At 37.3% G+C, this 25,264-nt stretch overlaps 3 protein-coding genes across 4 annotated transcripts; 1 reads left to right on the forward strand and 2 right to left on the reverse strand.

Annotated features, from left to right (window-relative positions):
* Nucleotides 1-5,649: 5,649 nt before the first annotated feature.
* On the reverse strand, nucleotides 5,650-7,909 carry foxl1 (forkhead box L1). Its single transcript, XM_056766362.1, has one exon. The coding sequence runs from the start codon at nucleotides 7,580-7,582 to the stop codon at nucleotides 6,464-6,466; it is 1,119 nt and encodes a 372-aa protein (XP_056622340.1). The 5' UTR covers nucleotides 7,583-7,909; the 3' UTR covers nucleotides 5,650-6,463.
* Nucleotides 7,910-10,218: 2,309 nt separating this feature from the next.
* Nucleotides 10,219-21,743, forward strand: phaf1 (phagosome assembly factor 1). 2 transcript variants are annotated; one of them, XM_056765685.1, is made up of 16 exons: nucleotides 10,219-11,266; nucleotides 11,784-11,866; nucleotides 11,977-12,060; nucleotides 12,176-12,219; nucleotides 12,921-13,000; nucleotides 13,095-13,189; nucleotides 13,942-14,039; nucleotides 14,334-14,446; nucleotides 14,921-15,054; nucleotides 15,187-15,270; nucleotides 15,386-15,468; nucleotides 15,737-15,780; nucleotides 15,867-15,916; nucleotides 15,998-16,056; nucleotides 18,578-18,650; nucleotides 18,802-21,743. In XM_056765685.1, the coding sequence occupies exons 1-16, from the start codon at nucleotides 11,203-11,205 to the stop codon at nucleotides 18,892-18,894; spliced, it is 1,281 nt and encodes a 426-aa protein (XP_056621663.1). In that variant the 5' UTR covers nucleotides 10,219-11,202; the 3' UTR covers nucleotides 18,895-21,743. The 2 variants fall into 2 exon arrangements, with proteins under 2 accessions (XP_056621663.1, XP_056621664.1); XM_056765686.1 differs by having other exon boundaries at nucleotides 13,975-14,039.
* Nucleotides 21,744-22,060: 317 nt separating this feature from the next.
* On the reverse strand, nucleotides 22,061-25,164 carry b3gnt9 (UDP-GlcNAc:betaGal beta-1,3-N-acetylglucosaminyltransferase 9). Its single transcript, XM_056765684.1, has 2 exons — nucleotides 24,915-25,164; nucleotides 22,061-24,212 (listed from the first exon to the last, which is right to left on the reverse strand). Exon 2 carries the CDS (start codon nucleotides 24,084-24,086, stop codon nucleotides 22,731-22,733), a length of 1,356 nt encoding a protein of 451 aa, XP_056621662.1. The 5' UTR covers nucleotides 24,087-24,212; nucleotides 24,915-25,164; the 3' UTR covers nucleotides 22,061-22,730.
* Nucleotides 25,165-25,264: the final 100 nt, after the last annotated feature.

Raw genomic sequence — 25,264 nt, forward strand, 5'->3', positions numbered from 1 at the left:
TAGGCTGTGCTTCTCTGTTTGATGTCCTTATTTGTGAGAGTCTTTGTAACAGTCTCACACACTGTTAATATGGTGTTTGGCTGGCTGTTACAGACACTTTGCTGTGGTCGGGAGTGAGAGGACCTCTAAATGCACTTTTCAAGCCCGTTTTGGGAGCTAAAAGGAGTCAAGTTTCTTCACTAAGTGTGAACAAGACAGCCGGGTGGTCCGTGACAGGGGAATAGGCCCACGCTAATGGGTCTTAGGAGCCTCCACACTGCTTACACATTCAGCTATGAAGGTATAGGTATATATGTTGCTAAAAGAGGTGTGTGCAAGGCATGTCTTCACAATATTCCATGAAAATCTAATTCATTTACTCTGGATATGAGATTTGATTTCTCAGCTAGTTACACAGTGGTACTACAGTAATGATAAACAACTTTATATCTTTGGTTCGTATTATTATTTTAAAGGGATAGTTCATCCAAAAATTTAAATTCTGTTATTATATACAAACCTTGTTGTCATTTCAAACCTGTATGACTTTCGTTCTTCTGCAGAGCAAAAAAATAAGATATTTTGATGAATGTTGTTATCCGAACAACAGCGGTACCAAGTGACTTGCACTGGTCTTGTGTCCATACAATATAGGTGAATGTAACGCCATTGTTCATTTACCAAAATTCCTCAAAATATCTTCTTTTGGGTTCTGCGGAAGAAAGAAAGTCATTTGAAATGACAAGAGATGACACAATTTCATTTTTGTGTAAACTATCACTTTAAGTTATTAATGAATGATGATGAAAAGTTTATATCACCATATATATTTTATTGATATTTAACACAATTACACAGCATAATAAAAAATGTGTAAAAAACATTCTGTGCATACTTTAGTCTGTGAATTTAGAAAAAAATAAAACATGCCGTTTGCTTTCATCAATTAAGATCCACCAAAAGAGAACAGTGCATGTGTACTGGAGCATCTACATTACTATTGGAAACACATGTAGTTAATAGCTGGTTGTCAATAATGCATTTCTGATGTTGATTGACTTTCTGTTTAAATAAATGTTCAAGGGTAAGGGTGTGCTATTTAAAAAATGTGGAATAAAACGTGCACATTCAGCAGCTGTTAGACCATTTAAAATTAAATTATTTGGTTTATGTTGTGTTGCGTTAAACTGGTGGAAAATGACCATCCCAGCAGCTGCTGCATAATCCACTGAGATGGTGCTTATACTGTATGTGTAATATTTAGCTTGGCCCATAGAACAACACTTGAAAGTTTATTTCTAAATGGCTCTTTGTTATTCTCTCAAAAATTGTATGTTCATGCTATGAGTCACTCGAGTAATCATGTCAATTACTGTGCACGGCCATATGTGCGAGTGAGAGAGATATTTATTGTACTAACCTCTTATTACAAGCAGCTCTCAGTCAGGGATCTGAAAATATACGTAAACATACAATCATCAGTGAATATGACGCAATTGCATTTTAATGCAGTTTTAACATGTGATACAAGGCTCTTCTACATACTACCATGTCTCAATGGCTATTAAAGGTGAGATTTAATGTGCTGCTCTGTGGAGTCTCAGCTTTCAAATGGTTGTGTAGAGAGTTCAGGCTTTCCAGACATTCCAAATGTAGGTCAAAAGGACCTCACATTCTTAAAATAAGTGTGAAAGGTTTAGATTATGGCAAAACTGCTTGTGGTATATGGAATAATGGGGAAACTAGTTTAACTTTCAGGTCAGGATGATTGCATGTGGGTGGAGAAAAAGAAAAATAAACAAATTGTACCAACATGCCAGCCCTCTATTGACCACTCTTGTCACCATCAATAACATTTTTGGACTTTAAACTGTGCAGGGGGAGGCAAATTTCTGTTTTTCATTGAGACACTAAATGTTCTCCTAATAGCCTCGGTGCTCTGAACAGTGTGTGTAGATAAACTTTTATTGCTCATCATCCGTAATGTAGAGTTACTAGGCAGGAAGCGTATCCAAGTGCAGAGTAAGGTTTTATTAGACAAAAAGACAAAGTAGGCTACCAAATAACAAAGGAAAAATTAATAAAATAATCCAAAGTACACCAAGCATAATCACTGGGACCAGGATCAAACATTTAACGACAGGCCACAGACAAAAGGAAACACTGGGGTTTAAATACATAGAAACAAAAAGATAACAACACACACCTGGAGGAACTAATTAACACTAAAAAGGACTACAAAACATGGCACACAACAGGAAGTAACAGAAAAGTTCACAAACACAGGGGAATCGTGACATCATCAGTGACTGCTTTTTTGTGAGATTTTAATCTCATTTACTTTTATTGAAGTATTTTTCTTTCAGATCTTTTCCGATTCAGAGAAAGACAGAAAATAAGCTTATTACCAAATGTAGCAAAATAGGATATGTAATGTTTTAAAAAAAAATGGTAAAGACATCTTTTAGATATTTGAGCCCTTTTTATTTTTTGTTTTTACTTTGTAAATCTTTTATTTTTGCTCTTGATTATTTTTTGTTATTCTTTTTATTTATATTTTGTGAAATTTTTGGTTTTTATGCTCGTAAAGAACTAAAAAGCTACATTACATTTATGAAAAGTGCTATACAGTTTTACCATAAAATGTTATTATAACTATAGCGGTCAACATTTTAGGGTAACTTGACAAAATGTCACAATCTTTAAAATTGTTTAATCTCAATGTGTTTATTTCAATGTTTGAAATACTTTTGTTGACAAAGTAAAGTTGCGCTAACATATTCACTCCTTTCATTGAAACTACATTTTTGTATTTTTTATTATTGAAATGAATTACTTGGACCAAAAAATGAATGAAAAGCAGCCAAGCCAAGCGATTGCAGCATTGTTGTAAATTCCTTCAATACTGTTTAAAAAGCTTTCCACGTTATGACCCAACGATGATAAAATGCATGTGTACAATTGTACAATTCTGCAAATACTGGGCAAAGGGAGCCTATAAATGAAATGTTTGTTACTTTTTCAATATTAGTATAGACCTAAATGATTCGAACTTTTGTGTCTGATCATTTTTATGTAAAGTCAACCTTCCCTAAATAAATGATATAGAAAGTTAAATTATTCTTATTGATTATAAAAGGTTATCATGAAGATTTTTTCAATTTTCAATTATTTAAATCAATTTTATTTAATCACAGATTGCATTTACTCAATTTTATTGTGTAACTTTTTAAAGAATATACTGATTGACATTTATTCAATTCCAAGCTGTATTTAATAAAAAATATTGCTTGTAACCTGTTGCGATAATTTAATTGAGTAGATCTAGTGTATTGATTTTAACAGTGTACTTTACAGTTGCTAACATATAACAGAGTTCTTTTATTTTGGATGCTTTTTGTCATATTTTCCACATTTTGCTATATGGATTTGATGGGTTTACTATTATTCTAAAATGTGGAAATAATCCAAGTAACGAATTAGTCAATAAGTGACCCCTAACTTTTGACAAGTAGTCTATATAATTTTGAAAAAAAATTACATGACACATAGTCTAGAATAGATGATCTTGCAGCGTAGAAATATGATTTGGGTTTGTGTTCAAATTCACTAAATTAAAGCACAGTTTATAGTATTGTAAGATTTCTTAACTAAATACACATAAGAATCTTTTCCAAAGAGAAAATCAGAGAAACATGATTTGTGTTTTTTCTAGTCTTGTGCTCTCTGCATGCAAATGACGCAGGACAGAAAGAAGCTCCAGAAACATAACTTGATTAGCTAGTTAATGTTCCTTCCAGGGAGACTATCAATCTTCATCAAAGCCCCGCCCCTCCCGTAGCGCTGAGAGCATATTTGGACAACCAAGTTTGGTTTACACTAGGAGTGAAAATATATAATAAACAAAGAGATTAAAACTCTTTTGATGCAGGCTGCTTGAAATTGTATGATTTAATGCTGCCTGGAGACACGATGGCACATGGAACAAGGGCGATGACACTTTCCCAAATCTTCTCCATTCCTCTCCTTCATGATTTTACCCCTATCAGATCTATCAAGCTTTGTCAACTCAATCTCATGCAGATGAGTCATTGCAACCCTTCTATGTAACTGGACTCACATGGTTTATTGTAATAACCACTAGATCATGACAAGAGCTGATTGTAAAATCATTTTAAGGCAATATGTTGGAAGCATTTCACATAGTTTAGGTCTGAAACACTCAGACATTAAAGGGTGGCAAAGTGCTGTTCTGAATCAGCGAAAGTTTTTGTCCTTTTGAGTAAACAATAAAATAGGATTGAATCAGGATTGAGTAATCGCTTTAAATCAGGCAAATGATATGTTTATGTTTGTGCGACAGAAATGTGGTCTCTCTTATTTCGACGACTGCTTTTTATCAAACTCGGGTCTATAGTCAACATGTGCCTTCATTTGGCATCTCTCACAGGGGATCACTTGTGATTCTGACCACAGAAAGTGCGCTCTGTTTGCAGTTCAAATAAATGAAAATGAAGCAACAGCCCAAATTTTTTACACTTACGAAGATCATCTTTCCCATTCTGTGTTTATTTTAATGTAACCGTTGAGAAAGACCAAACATAAACTGAGAATGTTGTCATTTAACTATCCTTCTATCGCTGTGGTCCATCAGCTTCAAGCTGCTGAGAAAACAATTGCTTTCTGAGAGACTCTTTTAGTTGTTACGAAAAAGAGTAATCTGAATATTATAGCTGAAATTAAGCAATGTATCTTCATTAAAGATCTTGATCTTTTTTCTAAAAGGGTAATAATGAATGTGTGCTGACAAAACGTAGGTCCCTTCTAAGTGTGTTCATGTCATATAATAATTGGCTATGTTTGACTGTATTTGGATAACACTAGCACAATTGCCTTTAGCACTGTAAAGGAGCCATACTTTTTTTGCATGGGTATAGTCTATTAAACCTTAGATATAAAAATCATAATTTAAAGTATAACTCAAGACAAAATAACTTGGAAATCCAAGAATATAATGTGAAAATTAAATTTACCAATGGGATCTTAAGGTTGTGCCACAATCAAATAGGGTTGTGGTGCTGTCTGGTCCAGAGATCCTGCAGATTTCTCCATCTGTGAAGATAAGGACAGATGGAGGCAGCGGGTTGAGAGACGTAGTCCCTTTCTCTCCACAAAGCTTCAGATGGATGACGTTCTATTTACACTTCTGACCAAAAGAATCTTATACACAGGAAATGCTTGTGGATGTGAGTTCCTTTGCTTGAATGTGGGGACGCTTATTTATTTCCACAAGCATTCCTGATTTGCACTCACAGAGGCTTAGACCTTTCAGTTCAAAAACCACTTATGGCTATATATGGTGGCAAGGGATGCAAGTGCAAGACCAGTTTCACAGTTCAGTATTATGCTTAGTCCAGTAGCAAATTGTTAAGGATTAAGCAACGCTATACTTTTAGTCAAATGTAGTCATTTTTTACATAACTCAGATTTTTTTACATATCTGAAGGAAAAATAAACTCTGGAAATAGATTCCCACATGCTCTACAAGGCTGTTCCTAATAAAACTTAAAAAAAACACTAGTGCATCTCTTTCACACTTTTTGATGATGCTTTGTCACAGAACTCATGAAGGTTGTCTAAGGTTTTAAAGGGAAAATTTTACAGTTAAACAAAGTTTTACATTTTATTGTTTATTTGAAGAATAGTGTTCTCTGTAGAATTCAACATCAGTTTTGAATGTCCAGCATACACGTTTTCTCTTCTTTTCACAAATGTAAGTGTTAGCATCATATCAAGCTGAGTTGGACAAAAACAACAGCACAATGTGATTTGTAATTTGTCTTGTCTTTGTCATTTGGTGCGAAGAGGACCATATAACACAGTTGTTCAAATAAACAGTCCTAAGTTACAAAGTCAAACATCTTTGCTTGGGATGGTTCGCAAAGAATGCTTTCTTGATATAGTGTACATCTTAAGAATTAACTACTGTTAACAGTGTTGGCCTACTGTTCTATACACTGGCCCACCCAAGTCGACTCCCATAAGGACAACAAAACTAAGGTGACAATAAAAGTCTAAGAAAACCTATAATATATATTTTTAACAATGTATTTTTGTCAGTATTAGTAAAAAAATAAGAATGAATCTGTCCTATAATGAAAAATACAAATTCTGAAAATGAACCATCAGTTGTTTACCATTAAAAGCATTCCAAAATATTCCTTTATGTTGTGTGTTTTGGACTCTATTCCAGTACTGGTTTCCAATGGCCAGATAATTTCCCAACACATTAGAGGAGAGACCGCTACTGTTTCCATTAAAACCAATTCAATTCCCATTATAGCTATTCAATTCGTTCAAATTTAATAATGTTTTTCGGCTGTTCAGCAGGGTGTTACTAAAATTCCCTGAATCATGTCAAAACATAACAATACATTTTTGTTAAATATTTTTGCTACGCATTTGTCAGACAGCAAAAGAGTCATCAAAAGAAAAACTTCTCGTCTATTTTCTCGCTGAAGTTCAGTATGTTATCGGGACAGGTGAGAGACAGGTAAGAACATAGCGGGAAAGCGCGCTGATACAACTGTGGATGCGCGTGTGCGATCAGGGAGGACGTCAGCGCGTAACCTCGCGACTCCAGACACGAGACTGTCGCTCCGCCACCAGCGCCGCATCTCCTCAGAGGCTGATTCTCCTTTTTGGAAAGAATGCTGTCGATACTAAACTCCGTGGACTTGTCTGTTGTCTTTCTAGGATGCGTCTGCGCGTTTGGTTCTTTGGATGCGGCATTGCCAGTTTGCGCGCTCCCACCTGTAGCGGTCAAAACGTCATCCTGGCGGCCTGAGTGTACCGGCATCCGACGATCCGTCTCTCTTTCGCTCAAAGTCTGCGCGACCTGGTTTGGAGACACGCTTTTGGTTTTATCAGAAGTCGTGCATTTTGAGTCTAGACTCGCAAAACGCTGGTCTTTCGCGGACACGCAATTCCCAGACACATCTGGAGGCTGATCATCTCTTTGAAGATTTGTGTCCTTCTTTTTAGCAATCGTCTCCTCTTCTTCTAAACGGGTGCTGTGGAGGAGTTTAGGAACGGAGGAATTCAGAGTCCCTCGGATTCTCTTGTGGCTGGTTTTAGTCTCACATGTCTCTTGAATCTTGCACTTTCTCTTCCGTCTCCGATAGTTTCCGTTCTCGAACATGTCCAGGCATTTGGTGTCCAGCGTCCAGTAGCTGCCCTTGCCCGGACGTCCTTTCTCTCTGGGCACTTTGACAAAGCAGTCGTTCAGGGAGAGGTTGTGGCGAATCGAGTTTTGCCATCCCTGTTTGTTGTCATGGTAAAATGGAAAGCGGTCCATGATGAACTGATAGATCCCGCTCAGCGTCGCGCGCTTGTCCGGCGAGTTCTTGATTGCCATGGCGATGAGCGCGATGTAGCTGTAGGGAGGCTTCTGCGGAGGTTCCTGCCGGGTGGATGCGAATCCCAAAGTGGGAATAATTCCACCGACGTCGCCACCGTACACATAGATCAGAGGGGGATTAGAGAGACCGAGAGCCGAAGCAGCCACGCCGGGCTGGGACACTTGACCGTGGTATAAACTCATAACTACAGCGGAGGGACAGTTTCGGTCTGCGGAAAGTCCTGACCAGTGACTGACCAGCGTCTCCGCTTCATGAGTCTAAAATGTTAAATAATTGTTGTCCGTTTTGCTGTTTTATGTTGACTTAGCGCTGGAAAATAAATTGTCTATGATAAACAGTCGTTGTGTTCTCTTAGCCCACCCACATTAATTAAATTTTCATTGCCCAAAGCCTCGAGACTCTCTCTCCCCCTGCCCACCAGCCAATGGTGCGCTCGGTGATTCCTTCATTTGTTTATAGAATTAGTCTGTTGATAAGTCTGCCCACCCAAGTTGAATCAAGCTGTGTTTATTTGGAAAAATTTCCGGGCACCCAATACATAAACGCACTGATCTGATGTTTGAAATATCACGTCCACCCCTACCGCTGAAAGTTGCTCGCACAGAGAGAACAAGCAAACACGACAAAGCTCTTTCTGGGAGTTGCTTTGGGTTACTAGAAAAGAAAACAAAGTGGACTATAGGAAAGTAACTTAAACAATTTCTTTGTAGGTCAGAATGTGTCGGGTCACCCTCCCTTTGCAGCTTAACAACTGAAAAGATATCTCATTCTATAATCACATTCATTTTATAACAAGTGTTTCCTAATTTGAGGCGTTTTGTTTGAAATTAAGCTACATTACAAAGTTAAACTGTGAAGGATGTCTGTACCAGAATGGTGTTCTTCAATCAGCCTGCTTGTATGTCAATACATTTCATCAGTTTGCTAACAATAGACGAAAGAGCAGTGATATCCATAAAAGGAAAACTTGGCAGGGGTTAAGATAAACTGTATTATTTGTAGATGCACGCATGATGCTTTATATTATGTATTTTCCTGTTTATAGGAAGGAGAGGGATTATAACAACTTTACAAGTGCACACAGCTGGCCTGTGATTACATTATGCGTTTGGAGGTTTCTGTGGATTTTCCTGAGTTTGTCTTTCCTTCTAGAGATGATGATTCATAAAGTTCAAACCCAAAAATCAAGACAAAGCGACAGCGCGCTAATCTGATAAAGAAGATTCTTCTGCTTGCACCCAGAGTTTGCTTGATTTCCATGATGCACTATGTCTTATATATCTTCTCATAGCATGCTTTAAAACAAAATACCATATATTTGGAGTTTAAAACTTACATTGATCCAAAGTCAACTAGAAATCGAATAAAATAAAAAAATGAATGTAAAATAAATAAATCTGTCCCTAGAACATGTGGTTTATCTGTTATTCCTCGTAACATTTGTATTGTCTTATATTCATCATGTTCCCATCTGAAGGATAAAAACAAACAGAAAATCCCTGTAAAACAGACCGGCAGGGTTTGTTACCAAACACAATAAATACAATCAAGGCCAACAATGTTTCCACAAACAATGTAATTGGAGTTTTGATCTGGGCTATTGGTGCAGAGAAAATTAAATCATTCACAGAGTTTTGCAAATCCTTCACTGGGTCTTGTCTGTCTGCTATTGACTAATAAATTCACGTCAAAAGTAAATATAAATTGCACACCATTTGCAAGATGTTGCTCAAAGAATTAATCTTTCATTCTATTTGGACAGTTGTTGTTTACCAGGCCATTTATATCTGTAGCTACTTACAGAGCGGATAAAGGACCATTGGGGGAATATGGGGTTTGAATGTTTTGCTTAGTGTTAAAGAATGTTTCATATATTAAACAAACAAAAGTTTGTTAGGTATACAAATAACATGCTCACGCTGTACTGCACAAGGAGATTTAATCTTATGAATTCTAAATGTTGCTGAACCAGCTCTCTCAGATCTCAACAACCATGTTGTATGTGCTTTATAAGGTATATTATACATTGTGAAATTAATTATTGCAAATGTGTTTTTTCACAGTAGCATGTATTTTGCATGTTTAGTCTGGATCTGCAACATACATCATCCAAGGTCTATTCTATTCAATTATTTTCTATTCTTTTATTTGCACTTTGATACACTGCTATGTAATCTTTCATTTTTCTGTTTAGTCTATTATAACGAAGAAACCGACAGAAATAAAAACAGGTACCACATGAACATTTTACATTTACATGTATTCATTTGGCAGACGCGTTTATCCAAGGCGACTTACAAGACATGTTATAAAACCAAGCATAACTTTCATTATTGCTGACAAATTCAAATTACAAAACATTTTATTGTATTGTATTTTTTTATTTAATTTAAATTACAAACGTAGTCGACTTGGTGGAATTTACAACGTAGCACTGTTGCATAATGTTTTATTCAAGCGCTCGCCTGCCACTGTAAACGTTACTAAATGCCGCCATCTAGTGAATAATAATTAGCATTCTCATTTCAAACTGCTGTGTTCGTGGCGTTTTCTGTGCACGACCACAAGTTTACGGTATTGATTTAGTTACGTCTAACCATAAAAAATGACATATCTCTACTGCCATTTCTGTAAAAAACTAAAGTTCTACATTAACCTTTATAACGTTGTTTTTGCAGCAGAGTTCAATACATACAAATATTTTATTACTCTGTTATGTTCTAATATAAACAAAAAAACAGTAGACATTAAGTGATTTACTATATTTGGGGCAAAGTTGTTGTTCACAGATTGCGCTCAACTAGGACTTTTAATTTGAAAACAGCAGCCAGGATGTTCTCTCTCGCTTGCACGGGAAGTTTAATTATCAGCTGATCGTGGTGTTTTGGATGGAAGTTGAATTTGGCAAGGAGGGGGCTCTTTCTTGGTCATCTTAAGCAAACATTAAACGTCAGCGATACCAGAAAATAGAGGCGCACGAAACAGAGCCCCATTCCCAACGATCGAAAGGGAAGAACCCGGAAAAATCCGCGTTATTATGAACTGACGATGATAACAATCGGTGGTCTGCCTGCTTGCTGCTGTTGAATCATCGCAAAGAAAGAAAACAACGTCAGGCGAGGCTCGTGCGAGTCAGTGATAGTCTGATATGTGTGTGTTTGCTGATCTAGACTAACCCACTGCGACATCCACTTGACTTTGTCAAAACTCGTTTAAGGTTCTTGTAATGTAACGTTTGCTGTCCGGACAAGGCATTTTCTTTGTTTGTTGTAATAAACGATTTATGCGATTCGGGAGAACCTTAAAAGTCATTTCAGAGTCTTTTTTATTTTCCAAAACATAAAGTAGTTTATTGGCTGGACGCCTGCATATGGATTGCAAGTGAATTATCTGTCTTTTATTAATTCATGCTTCCTGACATCAGTTTGCTGTGACTGACACAATTTACTAGTAATTTATTATACTATTATATTGACTTTTTATACGTAACAAGTGTGTGTCAATTCGTTTTTTTATAGTGTTATTTATAAGCATGGTGACAGTGGAATGCACAGATAGCTGGATTGCAACACTCGTGTTTTGACACATCTTACGTCACGGGATCGCGTGTTGTTGTACTGTTTAAACTTTACGGGACATTCAAAGTGTGTGCTTTCTCAACGTAGTACTTGCATTTAACTTCATACTAAAGAAAGGCCGATTTGTCGATTTCACGGTGGATTATTCACGATTCCTCGAGAGGGAAGACTCAGATCTGGCACAGTCAGACATCCTCGTTGATATCCCCAATTTCTCCCTGCCAATGCTGGACCTTGAGGTCGTTCCTGAGCGATCTTTGGGAAATGAACAATGGGAATTCGCATTAGGTGAGTGTGTTATCTGGTTTGGAGGGTGAACGAACCATTGAATGTAGGGCAAAGGGTGAAATGTGAAATGTCAGTCTCGTGCACTGACAGACTGTTTTCTACTTGTTTAAAAATGTGACACAAATTTGACAACATTGTCAGTTTCAACACATGTTGGAGATATGGTGAAGCTGCTCTGACGAATCTATGCTTTCCTGGAGGCTATTTCCGAACAATTCAACTCATTGCATCACCTGAATGTTTGTGTACTTTGTAGGCTATACTTTACTGCAAAAAAAGTATTTTTAAGCTTGTTCATGAATCGATGTGAATAAGAACCACAGACGATTTGCCATTAAAACTGTAATGAAATTCCTTTATGTAGCGTTTTTGCAGGGATGATGTTACTACACCAGTTGCTACATAACCTCTCTTTTTGACACCCCTCAAATCTGTTTTTGACATCCCTTCTGTTTTATAAAACCTCATCATGTTCATGTAAACTGGAAAACAGGGCTAATAAACCCTTATTTTCCAGGGATGCCATTGGCCCAGGCCATTTCCATATTACAGAAACACTGCCGAATCATCAAAAATGTCCAGGTGCTCTACAGCGAACAAGTAAGAATCTGTCGTTAATGTCGTCTTTAGAATAATTAGCATTTTCTGAGAACTTCTGTCGCTTTCTTGTAGGTTGTTTTTTAATATAACTGACCTATTTTACCAAACAGATGCCACTCAGCCATGACCTCATTCTCAACTTGACTCAGGATGGAATTAAACTGCTGTTTGACGCCTGCAATCAGAGACTGAAGGTGAGACATGACACTTGCGTGCTCTGACTCATTTGTTTATTACTGTGGGTTTGTCCTTACACTTCTCGCATTACAACGCAAACATTTCTTCATTGAGTCGGTGTTGTTTTTCCAGGTAATTGAAGTGTACGATTTGAGCAAAGTGAAACTGAAATACTGGTAAGTGACCTCAATCTGTAGCATTTTTTTTATCATAATGTGGCTTACAGTGCAGTCATGCTGTATATTTTACTAATATGTGTGCTTGAAAATTGAACCCATGACGCTGATGTAGTAAGTGCTTAACTGTATCAGTTGAGTTAAAGGAACAGTTCAATTCTTTCTGGATTTCGCTTGTTGATATCCTAAATAAAACTTGTTCCAATGATAGACTAATGAACAACTCTTTAAGGGATAGTTCACCCAAAAATGAAAATTCCGTCATAAACCTCATACCTGTATAAATTCTTTGTTTGGTTGAACACAAAGAAAGATATTTGGAAGAATGTTAGCAACTGAAATTTCTGGCGCCATAGTAGAAAGAATAATTTTATAATATCTTTGTTCTGTTGAACACATTGAAAATATTTAAGGTAATATTTAGAATTTAGGAAGACAAACAGTTCTGGGGCACATTTGACAACCATTTGTATGTTAGTCTATGGTGCCCTAGAAATCTTAGTTGCTAACATTCTTCCAAATATATTGATTTGTGTTCAACAGAGCAAAGCAATTTATACAGGTTTGGAAACAACGTGATGTTGTGCAATTAAGACAGAATGTTCCTTTTTGCGTGAATAAACTCTTTATTTTGAATATAGATCTGTGCCAGTTGAAATGCCACAGAAATGTAAACTGGCCTATTCTTCTGTACTTTACAGTGGAGTACATTTTAACTCTCAGGCAATAGCACCCACTATTGAGCAGATTGATCAGTCTTTTGGCGCTACTCATCCAGGAGGTAAGATGCATTTTCAAGTTTATGTAAAGACCTCTCACTACCTCTCCAGATATGTCCTGTTCGTTATGGGCTGTGTTTTATTTATCCCATCCAGTCTACAATGCTGCCGAGCAGCTCTTCCACCTGAACTTCCGAGGGCTTTCATTCTCCTTCCAGTTGGATTCATGGAGCGAGGGACCTAAATATGAGGTAAGTTTTTAACTTGCTTAGAGAAATATGACTTATCAGTTATAAGTAAAACTAAATCACACTGTGAAAATCTGTGGACCCTTCCGGGGATAGTGATTCTATGTAGGAAGGAACGTTTTAAATACAATTTTGCTGTAATTGTGTACCTTTTTTTTTGGGAGAAACAGGTATGTGAACGTAGCATGTTTTCTAAATATCTACGATCATATTATTGTATTTTTTGCTTTAGTACAGTCAAAAACTCACATAAAGCTCATTTAAGTATTTAGTCCCAACAGGACTGTAGAATAAAGTGCTTCCCATTTATGTGATCTCCATTTTTTCCACAAGTTCTAGACACACATGCTTGTACAGTACAATATGTCACACAATGCTGAAAATGCGTCTTATCTATTGCCTGATTGCTTAATAACAAAAGATACAAACAGATAATGCATTAACACAATTAATACCAATAAATGTTTTTTTAATGGTGCACGCCGCACGTACAACTCAATGTTACTTTGAAATTAATGTTTGGAACTAAGTGGTTCAAGACTTGCTTTTCTGTTTCTGAAATATGGGGCAAAATGAAGTTCTGCAAAATGTTAAACAAATTAACTTGCATGGAGAATAATGACTATACTAAACTATGCTGTGAGCTTTCTGGGGGCAGTGATTCTATGTAGATTTTTAAACAAATAATTCACGTTCATTGCAAGGGACACCTTCGCAGACACCTCATTCTACCCCCAGTTGTTTTGCCTTGACAGCCTAACTTTGCCCATGGCTTGGCCTCCCTGCAGATTCCTCATGGGGCCACAGTCAAACGGATGTACATTTACTCTGGAAACAACCTTCAAGAAACCAAGTAAGTGCTTCATGTGATTGGATGGTGATGGGTGTGGGTAAATGACACATTACCACTAATGCATGTTCATAACTGGAACTACTGAGCACACTATAGTTTACTGACAAGCCATAAAGTTGAAGATCATTTTCTTATTTATGGCCATTTGTATTTCTTTTGTTGTGTTCTTCTATAGGAGCTTTCATCTCGCATTAGTCTGAAACCTTCATCTAACTTCAGTTTGTGTTTGTTGATGGAGCAACGCGTGTTATTTCCCCAAGCGGTAATCATTGTAAATCATACGTTCTTTCTTAGGGCCCCTGTGATGCCGCTGGCCTGTTTCCTTGGTAACATTTACGCAGAATGTGTGGAGGTTCTGAGGGACGGGGCAGGACCGCTGGGACTCAAACTTCGTCTCCACACTGCAGGTATTCAATTCCACTGGTGGTTCATGACACAAGGATGTCTTTTTTTTTTTTTTTTTTTTTACTTGTGATTAGCAAATATTGGTACATCATGTCCAAGGTAAAATCTTGGCCCTGAGAAGCATTGATATATTGATGAAAAAATAGTTCACCAAAAATGAAAACTCTGTCACCATTTACTCACCCTAAATTGTAAATAAATCTGTGTTCTGTTGAACACAAAATAATATATTTTGAAGAATACTGGAAATGAAACAGTTATGGGGTACCATTGACTACCATGGTAGTTTCTTTTCCCTCCTATGGAAGTCAGTAGTGCCCCAGAAATGTTTGGAAACAACCATTCTTCAAATCTTTGAATTGTTCAGCTGAGTAGGGGGTGAGTAAATGAAGACAGATTTTGCATTTTTGGATGAACCATACCTTTAAGGAGTATGTGCAGTTTGTGCAGTGTATGTGTGTTTTTTACTTTCTAAGGATGTGGCCTAGGAGTGATGGCTGACGCAAAAGTGCGGACCTTTGAGAGAAATATCTACTTCGGAGATTCTTGCCAAGATGTTTTGAGTGCTCTTGGTTCTCCACATAAGATCTTCTACAAATCAGAGGACAAGGTAATGAGTAACCCTCCTTGTACACACTTTATACACTATACAACTGACATTATTTTTAACAGAAGACGCATTCTCAACATAATCTATTCCTGTATATGTTCAGTCTGACATGTTTTTTTTTCCATGTCTCAGATGAAGATCCATTCACCTTCTCCTCACAAGCAAGTCCCGTCCAAATGTAATGACTACTACTTTAACTATTATACATTGGGAGTGGTGAGTATCAGCCTTTACTTGTAAATGCTCTGAACATTTTTATTTGAATTTATTGAATGGGATTTTACATAAATTGATCCACTTAACAAGTAGCATTACCTTTCCTGGCATTCAGGATATACTGTTTGACTCTACAACCCACCTGGTGAAGAAATTTGTCCTTCATACCAACTTCCCCGGTCATTATAACTTCAACATGTGAGTGTCATTTCGATGTTATCAGTTCACTTTGGCAGCTTTATGTAATGCAGCTGTGTAAATATTCAGCTGCTATTTCCACGTGCAGGGGTCATTCTGAATGGTGCCGCGGTCTGGCCATATTGATTGAAAATTGATTTTCATTTCATTATGCCTGCAGTGTTTAGAAATACGTGCATCAGTATCATCTTACCACTTTATTTGCACAAGAGAACATCGAATAACTCCCTCTCTCTCCCTCTCTCTCTCGCTCTCTCTCATGTCTCAGTTATCATCGATGTGATTTTAGGATTCCCCTTATCATTAAAAAAGGTCAGTGTTGTAAGTCTCACACTGTCTGTATCTTTACTTGCTTTAATTTGATTGTTGTTGTTTATTATGTTTTTTTTCTGTTTTAGATGGGGCAGATGCTCAGAGTGAGGACTGCATTCTGACCACCTACAGCAAAGTACATGGACTATTGTGCATCACTATTATGTAAATGTAATTTTAACAGATGAGTAGTTTAAGTTTGTACTTTTTCTCGCAGTGGGATCAGATTCAAGAGTTACTAGGACACCCTATGGAAAAACCAGTTGTGCTGCACAGGTGAGAAATGTCTGTTTTTGTTTTTTGCAAAGCGTAATGCAAGATCAGGTCATCTCCATCCAACCGTAAAGCAACATCAGGTCATCAACAGAATTGGTAACACTTTTGTTTTTTGGATTGGACTATAAGATCGCAATATCGTAATAGTGTTAATGGCCCGTACTTGAGTGGTTATTTACTTATTTGGAAAACTGTTTTATAGTAATTTGGAGTCTGATAAGGGGCAAAGTGTAAAAAAAATCTGCAAGGGAGATCCACATCGCAATTATTATTGAATTATTGGGTAATTTCTGTCAAATCAAATACATTTTGAATATTTCACTCGTATCTTTTCTATTTTTACAGAAGCAAGACCAACATCTGGAGTGATGTTAAAAAACATAAAATGTCACCTTTGAATGTTATTAAGTCAAAAGTTTATTTGTAGAGGGAGGTAAAAATACAATTTTCGTCTGAAATTTTGAGCCATTTTAGAGGGTGTAAAAATGACTTGAGAAATATGCCAGCCTCATAATTTTATATGTACACAGAGATCAGTATATCTGTTTGTACATCTCTTAATTTTAGCAATCCTTGATGCATTTTATGCCAATCGTGACAGCTCAAAAATGAAGAAAGGGCACTTTTTCTGTTCTTTTACAATATTTGCATGCCTGTAAGGACAGTGCGTACACACCGCGAGCGGCTCTGTCTGGTAGTCGCTCCCAAAAGTCACTCATCATTTGCATAAGGTTGAGTAATTCTCAACCTTGTTGAGGCGCTAGACACGCCCACGTCCTGTGAAAGCGGTCTCTGTCGCTAGGTGTCGCTGGCGTTGTGAATGTCCATTTAGACACTTTTTTGATATATTTTAAAAGCTCTATATTGCTCAGTCATAGAGATATGAGGATTTAAATGTGGCCTCATGAGAAAACCGTCAAAACGGACACATTTTCAGTCATCTAAAACTAAATGTGGGTCATTTTTAAAAAATTTGGCACTTTATTTCTTTTAAGGAGGAATGTCTGAAGAACAAATTAGCTTGAAACTAGACATGTATCTTCTCTCCTTCTATCAAAACAACGCCATTGAACATAACCATTTCAGTGTCGTTTTGACACTGAGCTACGGTTAAACTTTTTCGGGTTGAGGCACATTATTTTGCTCTTAATAGATATTCATAAGATTCTATATTTCTCTGAGTTATAGGGAAATTTGAATAGAGGGATGTTGTTCATTATGGCCTGAGCACTGATAATGTGAGAATTTTCTCTATTTGTTATAATCTTCAAAATGAATCACAGTTTTGAGAGCCTAAACATGCTTGAAATCTCATGAAAGTTTGCATACATATCAGAGGTGTTAAAAAATTACATCTGATATGGGTTTCAGAATGAAGCGTATCAAAATGGCTCTATAGTGTCACCCACAAAATTTCAATAAACCAGCTCATGTAAAGTTCCAACAGCTACAAAAAATATCTTATAACAGTATCCTAAACCCAACAGGAAGTATGCTATTTTAAATTTGATCTACTATTGATTTTGTAGTTTTGACCTTTTCCAGGCGTTGTACAACAACTAGAGATGTCATTATGAACATCATATTTGTTCAGTCTAATTTACAAGCCTTTGCTATGTTTAATTGCAATGCCTTTGGGTTTTTTTCAATGGTGTGTTCATAGTGGCCCTGAAAATTTTTATGTTTTGTCATGAAACAAGAACTTGTTGAAAAGTAAGGGATATTAAAACTTAACACCAGCATCCCCAATGTGCACCAAGATCTGATGGCCTGATAAATGCTGCTTGCAGCTATAATCGGAACTGCTTCTGAAGCTACAATACGTCTATATATGCAGTTTCATGGCTAAATTCAGGGCAGTGCAGAGTGCAGGACTGCTTTATTGAAATTTTGTGGGTGGCACTATAGAGACATTTTGCTACACTTCATTCTGAAATCCATATATGATGTAATTTTTACCAACTCTGACATGTAGGGCAACTTTCATTTGTTTTCGAGTATGTTAAGGTTGTGAAAAGTGTGATTCAGTTTGAAGATTATAACTAACCGAAAAAAGATTCATACCTTCAATGCTCAGGCCATAATTAACTACATCCCCTCATCCAAACTTCCCTATAATTCAAAGGCATGCATAATTTGTATAAAGATCACAAAATATGTCCTTTCTTCACTGTGCCTCTGGCATAAAATGCATCAAGGATTGTAAAAATTAACAGATTTAGTAAAAGATATACAGATCTCTGTGTAAAAATAAAATTATGATGCTGGCATATTTCTCATGTCATTTTTACCCCCTCTAATATGGCTCCAAATGTATCTATAAATTAATTGATTCCTATTATAAATACTATTCATCAGTGGCATTTCATATTTTGGCTAACATCACTACTGGTGTTGGTTTTGCTTCTATAAAAATAGAAGAAAATAATCGAGCCGGGGACCACTAGTTGAGTTGACAGGGAATGACCGTATTCTGAATTCTATGTTTCATGCATTTAATCAAATGTGTTTTGCACGGCAGGTCTTCATCAGCAAACAATACCAATCCTTTTGGTTCCACGTTTTGTTTTGGACTACAGAGGATGATATTTGAGGTACGTCACAGTCACCTTCTGCATGGTTATTTGCCTGTGTCTATACATAATATGATAATTTTGTATCACCGAGCATCTGCAGCTGTGCAATGTCCACACTGGAGTGGACGCTCATCAACAACATAATTAACTGTTGTTGCTATGGTTACAGGTCATGCAGAATAACCACATCGCTTCTGTGACTCTGTACGGAGCATCTCGCCCCAGCAGCCTGGCTTCTCGTGCCGAACAAAGCGCTCACTGAAGAAGCAGTCCACCCCATAAAACTTCTGAACTGACCAGTAGAGTGTGCCTTCACTCACTGCTGCCATCACGCAAGCAAGACATTCTGGGAGTTTCTTTGGAGTTTCCTGAACTCGCCCCCTTCCCCACACATTAAAGAGGCCACAGATCCATCTCCATATTAAGAGCATGGAGGAAAGCCTGGCTCCGCCTCCGAAGCTGTAACCCAGACATGCATCAGTGTCAGCATCGACATAGTACTTGTGGATGCACAGTGATACATTTGTTGATTTGATCTTCATGCATAGTCACAGCATTTGTTGCCTGTGCATATATCGGTTGAAAATTCTATACCAGATGCACCAAAGGACATAGATTGAATCGTTTTCTCTTCTGCACACCCTGAAATGCAGAGGATCCACAAGGCAAACGTAGACAGAAGCGTTTATAGCAGTAATTTGTATGCATATGATCTGTCTAAGATTACAAGCACAAGCTAACGCAGTTTGAAAGTGTGCCGTTGGGTTCAGTGCCCTGGACATGTTCTTTGGAGTCATGAGCAGGCATACTGTCACACTCAAAAAGATTCATAAACTCATAGCATTTCATACCAAGTCAGCAGCACAGATTACCTCCCATTTCAATGCTATACATTAATGTCATTGTTCTGTTTTTAATGTTTTAAGCAACAAGAGCGCATTGGTTTTTAACATTTGCACTAAAATACACCTAATGTACTTGATAATTGTCTCTTATCCACTGAGGAACGTTTTAATTGCAGAGTTTAACAGCGAATGGATGGCGGGGGAGGAAAGGAGGACGTGCAAGCTATTGACTGAACAGAAAAGCCATCATCCATCCTCTGTCATTCAGTTCTCTGAATTTCCTCCCTCCTCTACTTTTGTCCACAGTAGAAAAATGTGAAGTTTATTTTATTCTTCAGTATCTCAAAGTCTTAACTTCAGAATTTGCTTTCTGATTGCCAAAACGCTAGCCAAAGATGAAACAGCTCTCCTTTTAAATATCAACATAAGAACATTCCCAATTGATTTGATTTATTCGGAGCCACGTCTTTGCTTTCTGCTCTGTGGTGTATGCTGTTGCTGTTTCTTTAGCGGGTAGGCATGACGCTTTCTGCAGCACTCTGTTGGTGTGTCTATATCTGTACAGATCTGTAAATAGCGTGCAAATTTTCTTTTTTCATTGGTTTCTATAACATATTGGATCTGACTTAAAATTCTGTTCCAGTCCAGCTTAACCTCTCCAAAGTTTCCACCACTGTTGTTCTAAATGGAACGTCTTATACTCAACCACTAGGAGATAATCAGAAAAACATAATATAACAGATTATTAAGTAGATGGTTTGTTGACCCTTTTTTTAAAGGGGTAGTCCACCCTGTCACCATTTATTCGCATTCAAGTTGTTCCAAACCTGTATAAATTTCTCACAATTTCTAGTTCTGGGACATAATTTACTACCATAGTTGAAAAAAATATATTGTTTTTTTGTTCTTTTGAACACAGAATAATATATTTTGAAGATTTCAGGAAAGCAAACCGTTCTGGGGCACCTTTGACTTCCATTTAAATTCTTTGTACTGTGTAAGTCAATGATGTCCCAAAACTGAAAACTGCAAACATACTTCCAAATATCTTTGTGTTCAGCAGAACAAAGTAATTTATATAAGTTTGGAAAAACTTAAGGGTAAATGAGTAAATGATGATAGAATTTTTGAGTGAACTATCCCTTTAACAACTGTCCATTGCTCCGGTGCCTAAACCTCATGTTCTTTTACATGAGTTAAAAGGTCTTTTAGTATTTACATAGCTAGCAGTGTTAGCTGTCAACCTTCAGTTATGATCAAATCTCCTTTTGTGTCATTCTAGCCTCCCTTCGGGCTTCTACATTTAGTGTATGCTGAATAGGGCATTTAGGTTTTCTGTTACATTTACTTCTCATAAACTGTGCTGGAATGTGGTCGATGATGTTTTTCAAATGTTCTACCTTTTGCTTTTAGTTATTTAGTAAGAAAACGCTGTTAACACCGTGCCTCATCTCCCACTGAGCCTATCTTGACTTTTTCTCTGTAAATTAAACCGTTTTAAATGCTTTGTGTATGTCTAAGCATGTAAAGCTAAATTGATAAATTGTTCTGATCCTTTTGTTCTGAAAAAAAATAACATGCTATTACAGTAATTGTTATAAAAAAATACTCGTCGGGTTGAACTACTGTCAGGGAGGGCGTGTGTACTCTGTATGTTCAAATGTATTGAAACTGAGATGATTCAATGCTGTTCTGCATATTGTATTAAATGTTGCGAGAAATTGAACTTGTAATGAACATGCGGACGACACTCTATGATTTGAGGTTCAAGCGTGGTTGTGGCGTTTCTAGAGAAATACAACTTGCAATTTGGAAAAAAAAGTTCAACTTTGAGGAGTTGAGGATGAAGATGCACAATTACAATCTCAACTAATTGTTAACAAGAAGCGACACAACCATTGAGTATGTGTCATTTAGGAAATGTTACTGTGGAGGGGCGTGTGGTCTCCCCAATCTCAGGCGGATCTTTTTTAATGCTTGGAGCAAGTGAATGCTTAATTTCATCAAATGGGTTTTGACTGTATTGTTTTTTCTTCAGACTAACTATTTTTGCATCGGAATAAACAAACAATTGTCCTGAGGACTGTATTAAGAAGTGGACAAACCCCATACATTGTAATGCCCATATAAATGATGTTTATTGTATCCCTCTACTATACTGAATGTTTCTCCCCATTCTTCGAAGTGATAATTTTTGTGTGGATTCAGTACATTAACCATTTCTGGAAATGGGACTTATCCTCAATTAAAAAGTGTGTTATCTAAATTTATTGCAATGTGGTGTTTTGTATCTCAGATATTTTTACTTAAACGATCAGGCAGATGTAGGCAGTCATTTATTTGTATTATTTTTGTTGTAAAGCAATAATTTTTACGTTGATGAATGAATTGGAACATTCTTCTATGTTGACATGGTACAAAATTGCTGTGATCATTGGATTTTAGTTTTTCTCATCGAATCAACTCAAAGCATTATATCAGTTTCTGTTAACTAATTTGAATTGTGTTAATTAAAACTGTTACAGTGTGTTCAAAAAAAATATTTAAGGAATGTATCTAATAAATATGGGGGGGGAAGAGAGATGTGTTTTTGTCTTTAATATTTCACTTGAGACAAGAAGTGCAGTAGTACGTTCATATTCACAATTTCACGTCAATTTCTTAAAAATGTAATACAAATAAAAAATCAGCAGATCATCCAAAACCATTTACCAAAGAATAATTGTTTGATGAATAGTGCCACCTCTAAATTAACGTATTTAAATTAGCGAATATAAACTGGAATCCTTGTGCCGCCCCAGCGTCAGTTCTTCCAGCCTCCCTCCTCCTCCCCATCTCCACATACTTTGCTCTAACTCTGTACTTGGCTCTAAATAGTTCTGGCTCGTCCCAGACTAAAATGAAATTTTGAGCTGTCTTAACTGAAAATAAATTGCACTGCCATATCTTTAAATATGTCATCATTGTTTCGTCTCAAGATTCACACCAGTAATGTGAATATCCTAATTAAATCCTGGCTTAAGATAAGCTTTGTCTGTTATGTTGCCCTAAATGTTATGTATTTTAATGATCACCAAAATAAACGATTCTCAGTTTTGACAGCCTCGAGTCACTAAATGTTATCATTGTATGTAAAAAGAACACTATTAACATTCTATAAAACAAATATCTTCAACACAAAAGAAAGAGAATTAAAAAAAATTATACAGTTGAGTAAATAAAATTATTTTTGGTACAATCATTTTTGAAGGAGTTAATGCTCCACAAACACCTTAATTCCATAGTCTTGAGCCTCACGCTCCTTTGCCTGTTTCTTAGCTGTCTTAGCAACCTTATTTCTCCACTGAAACAGAACATTTGTGGGATCCTGACGATTATGACAATGAATGTTGGGGTCATGGAGAAGATTCCACATGAGCCAGATCTGTGGGACTGTAAGGCTGTGCACCAACATCAACTCTCTGTAAAAGCAAGGATCAAACACCTGGAGGTGAGGTGCGGCAGATGGTCTCACTATTCCAAAGGTACGGAAGCCCTCGTGGCGAGCGGGTTGAAGGCCGATCCTGAGCAGACACATGCCCAGAAAGACATCATCTATGGGGTAGAGTTCTACCTCTTTGCAAGCAAGGTGAAGCTTCAAGGCAGTATACCCGGACATGACAAAACCTCCTCCGCCAGCGTAGGATGGGTAGATCCCCTGTCCGTAAATAAACTCTGGAACAAAGTACTTACTTTTGCGTCTTCGAATTGGTTTTGCGTGGACAATGATATCTCCAACAAAAAGATCCTTATCGACCTCTTTCTCTCTGAGCATCTCCAGGATGTTGTCAAAGTTAACATACACATCTGCATCTCCTTTAAAGATGAACTTCGCTTTGGGACAACTCGCGTTGACCCACTGTAAAAAGTGAATTTCTTTCAGTGTCAGGTTAAAGAAAGTGTCCTCAAAGTCCCACAGAAGGACGTCACCATAAATGTGACTCTCATACGCCAATAGTTTGTCCCATAAAGGAAGCGCTGTTTGATTTTCAGGCACACCGAGAAGAAAAACTCTCTTGACGTTGAGGTCTTTTTGAAAAACACCTTCTTGTCCCCACGTGCGTCGAACTACCTGACGTTTGTCGAAGTCCACTGCTAATGACTTTATGGCAATCAGGAGGTACGGGGAACCTTCTCGTCCAGAACATTTTGTTGGCTGATCGATTAGCAGCTTGAAGTCTCGCTGGTCTATCTTTCGAAGGTAATCCTCAAAGTCAAATGAAGTATGTGTTGGCGAGACAGTGGCTGCTGTTGAATGTTTAAATTTCAACTTTGCTTTGGTTTGTTTTATAGATTTACTCTGAGATTTGACTTCTGATTGCTCTTGGGCCGTAAGCTTGCTTTGACCCTCAGGTTGCCAAGGGGGGACGTTTTGATGTTTAGAAGAGACAGGCTTTGTGTTCTGTCCTATTGGGGCTCCTCCAAGTAGGGTTCTTGAGTTTGTGGATCCTTCAATGTGCAACGTCCCCCATACAGGTGTCAGCCTTTGTTGGGTATATAACAACAGACAAAGAAGCATCAAGAGAATCAAGGCACAGACAATATCTCCTTTTATATAGACCCTCCTCATGGTGTCACAAGCTCCACTTTGTTATCGTTCCCCGACCCATCGGTTATATTTCCATGAAGGTTCCTTACTTGTGAAAGTCTCCTGTTCTTCCCGCAATATCTGGATTTTTTACAGCCGTTGGGGGTTCTTGAAAACAAAAGCACAACAAAAGTAAATAAACGTTTGCTAGATTAATGCAACTTCTAAGGTATGTAGGCCAATTTTAAATGCACAACACATGTTATGTACTGAGCCATCTTGAATGGCATCAAACAGGACACAGGATATTACTTGACCAAAGTTATCCTTCCAAACTTCTGAAAGGAAACGCTGAAATAAATCTACATTCTTCCATTCCAAAAGCAGAGAATGATTGCAGTTGTTTTTCCAACTTCTCTGCCAGTAAAAACATGCGTAACCAACAAAATATAATGTAACGCAACCAAGTGCCCCATAATCTCACAAGTGTTTATTATATTGATTAAATTTTATTTTTTATGTGTAAGTATTACGTGCATACGATTATAAATGATATTCTTTAAAGAAAGCCCTACACGGCGCTCCTTAAAATACGCTGTTCCCGAACATGCATATTATTAGGCAAATGTACGTCATTCAGACCTTTAAACCTAGAATTTCAATTGATCTTTGTCCACATGCACATTAAATTAGGAGAGTAAATTAATATAATATGTGCGGGCTGTAATGCATCTGTAATGCATTAATTTTCATATTTCTCACTTAAAATACATTTTGGAGTTCAGCCTTCTAAAGGTTTTTCATTTAAACACAATCCTTAAAGCGTCACATTAATATATATGGTATTAATCGCAAATCTACAAGACTTACCAATACCAAGGCGAAACACCACGAAAGTAATGCCAGGATAGCGCTACAGCAGCCAGATCCACACATCTGCTTTCACTGTGAAACCGTAGCGCGCTCTGTTCCGCGTACATGTTAATAACGTTTCCTTCACGCGCAGACACGCTAAATCGCGTTACGTTTCGAAATGCATGATTTCTGTTATTATCCTTCATATTCGTAGCATTTCTTCTTAAAAACACACCATCTAACTTTTCTACGTGGTCACGTGACAAGGTGGAGGTGGGCGGATGCTCTGCGCGCCAGATGCCAGCGCAGCAGCTGTAGACACGGGGACGCGCAAGCGAATTATGCATTCAGTGGACTCATGCTTA

Source organism: Triplophysa dalaica, chromosome 14 (genome assembly GCF_015846415.1).
Source record: "Triplophysa dalaica isolate WHDGS20190420 chromosome 14, ASM1584641v1, whole genome shotgun sequence".
Taxonomy (NCBI): Eukaryota; Metazoa; Chordata; class Actinopteri; order Cypriniformes; family Nemacheilidae; genus Triplophysa; species Triplophysa dalaica.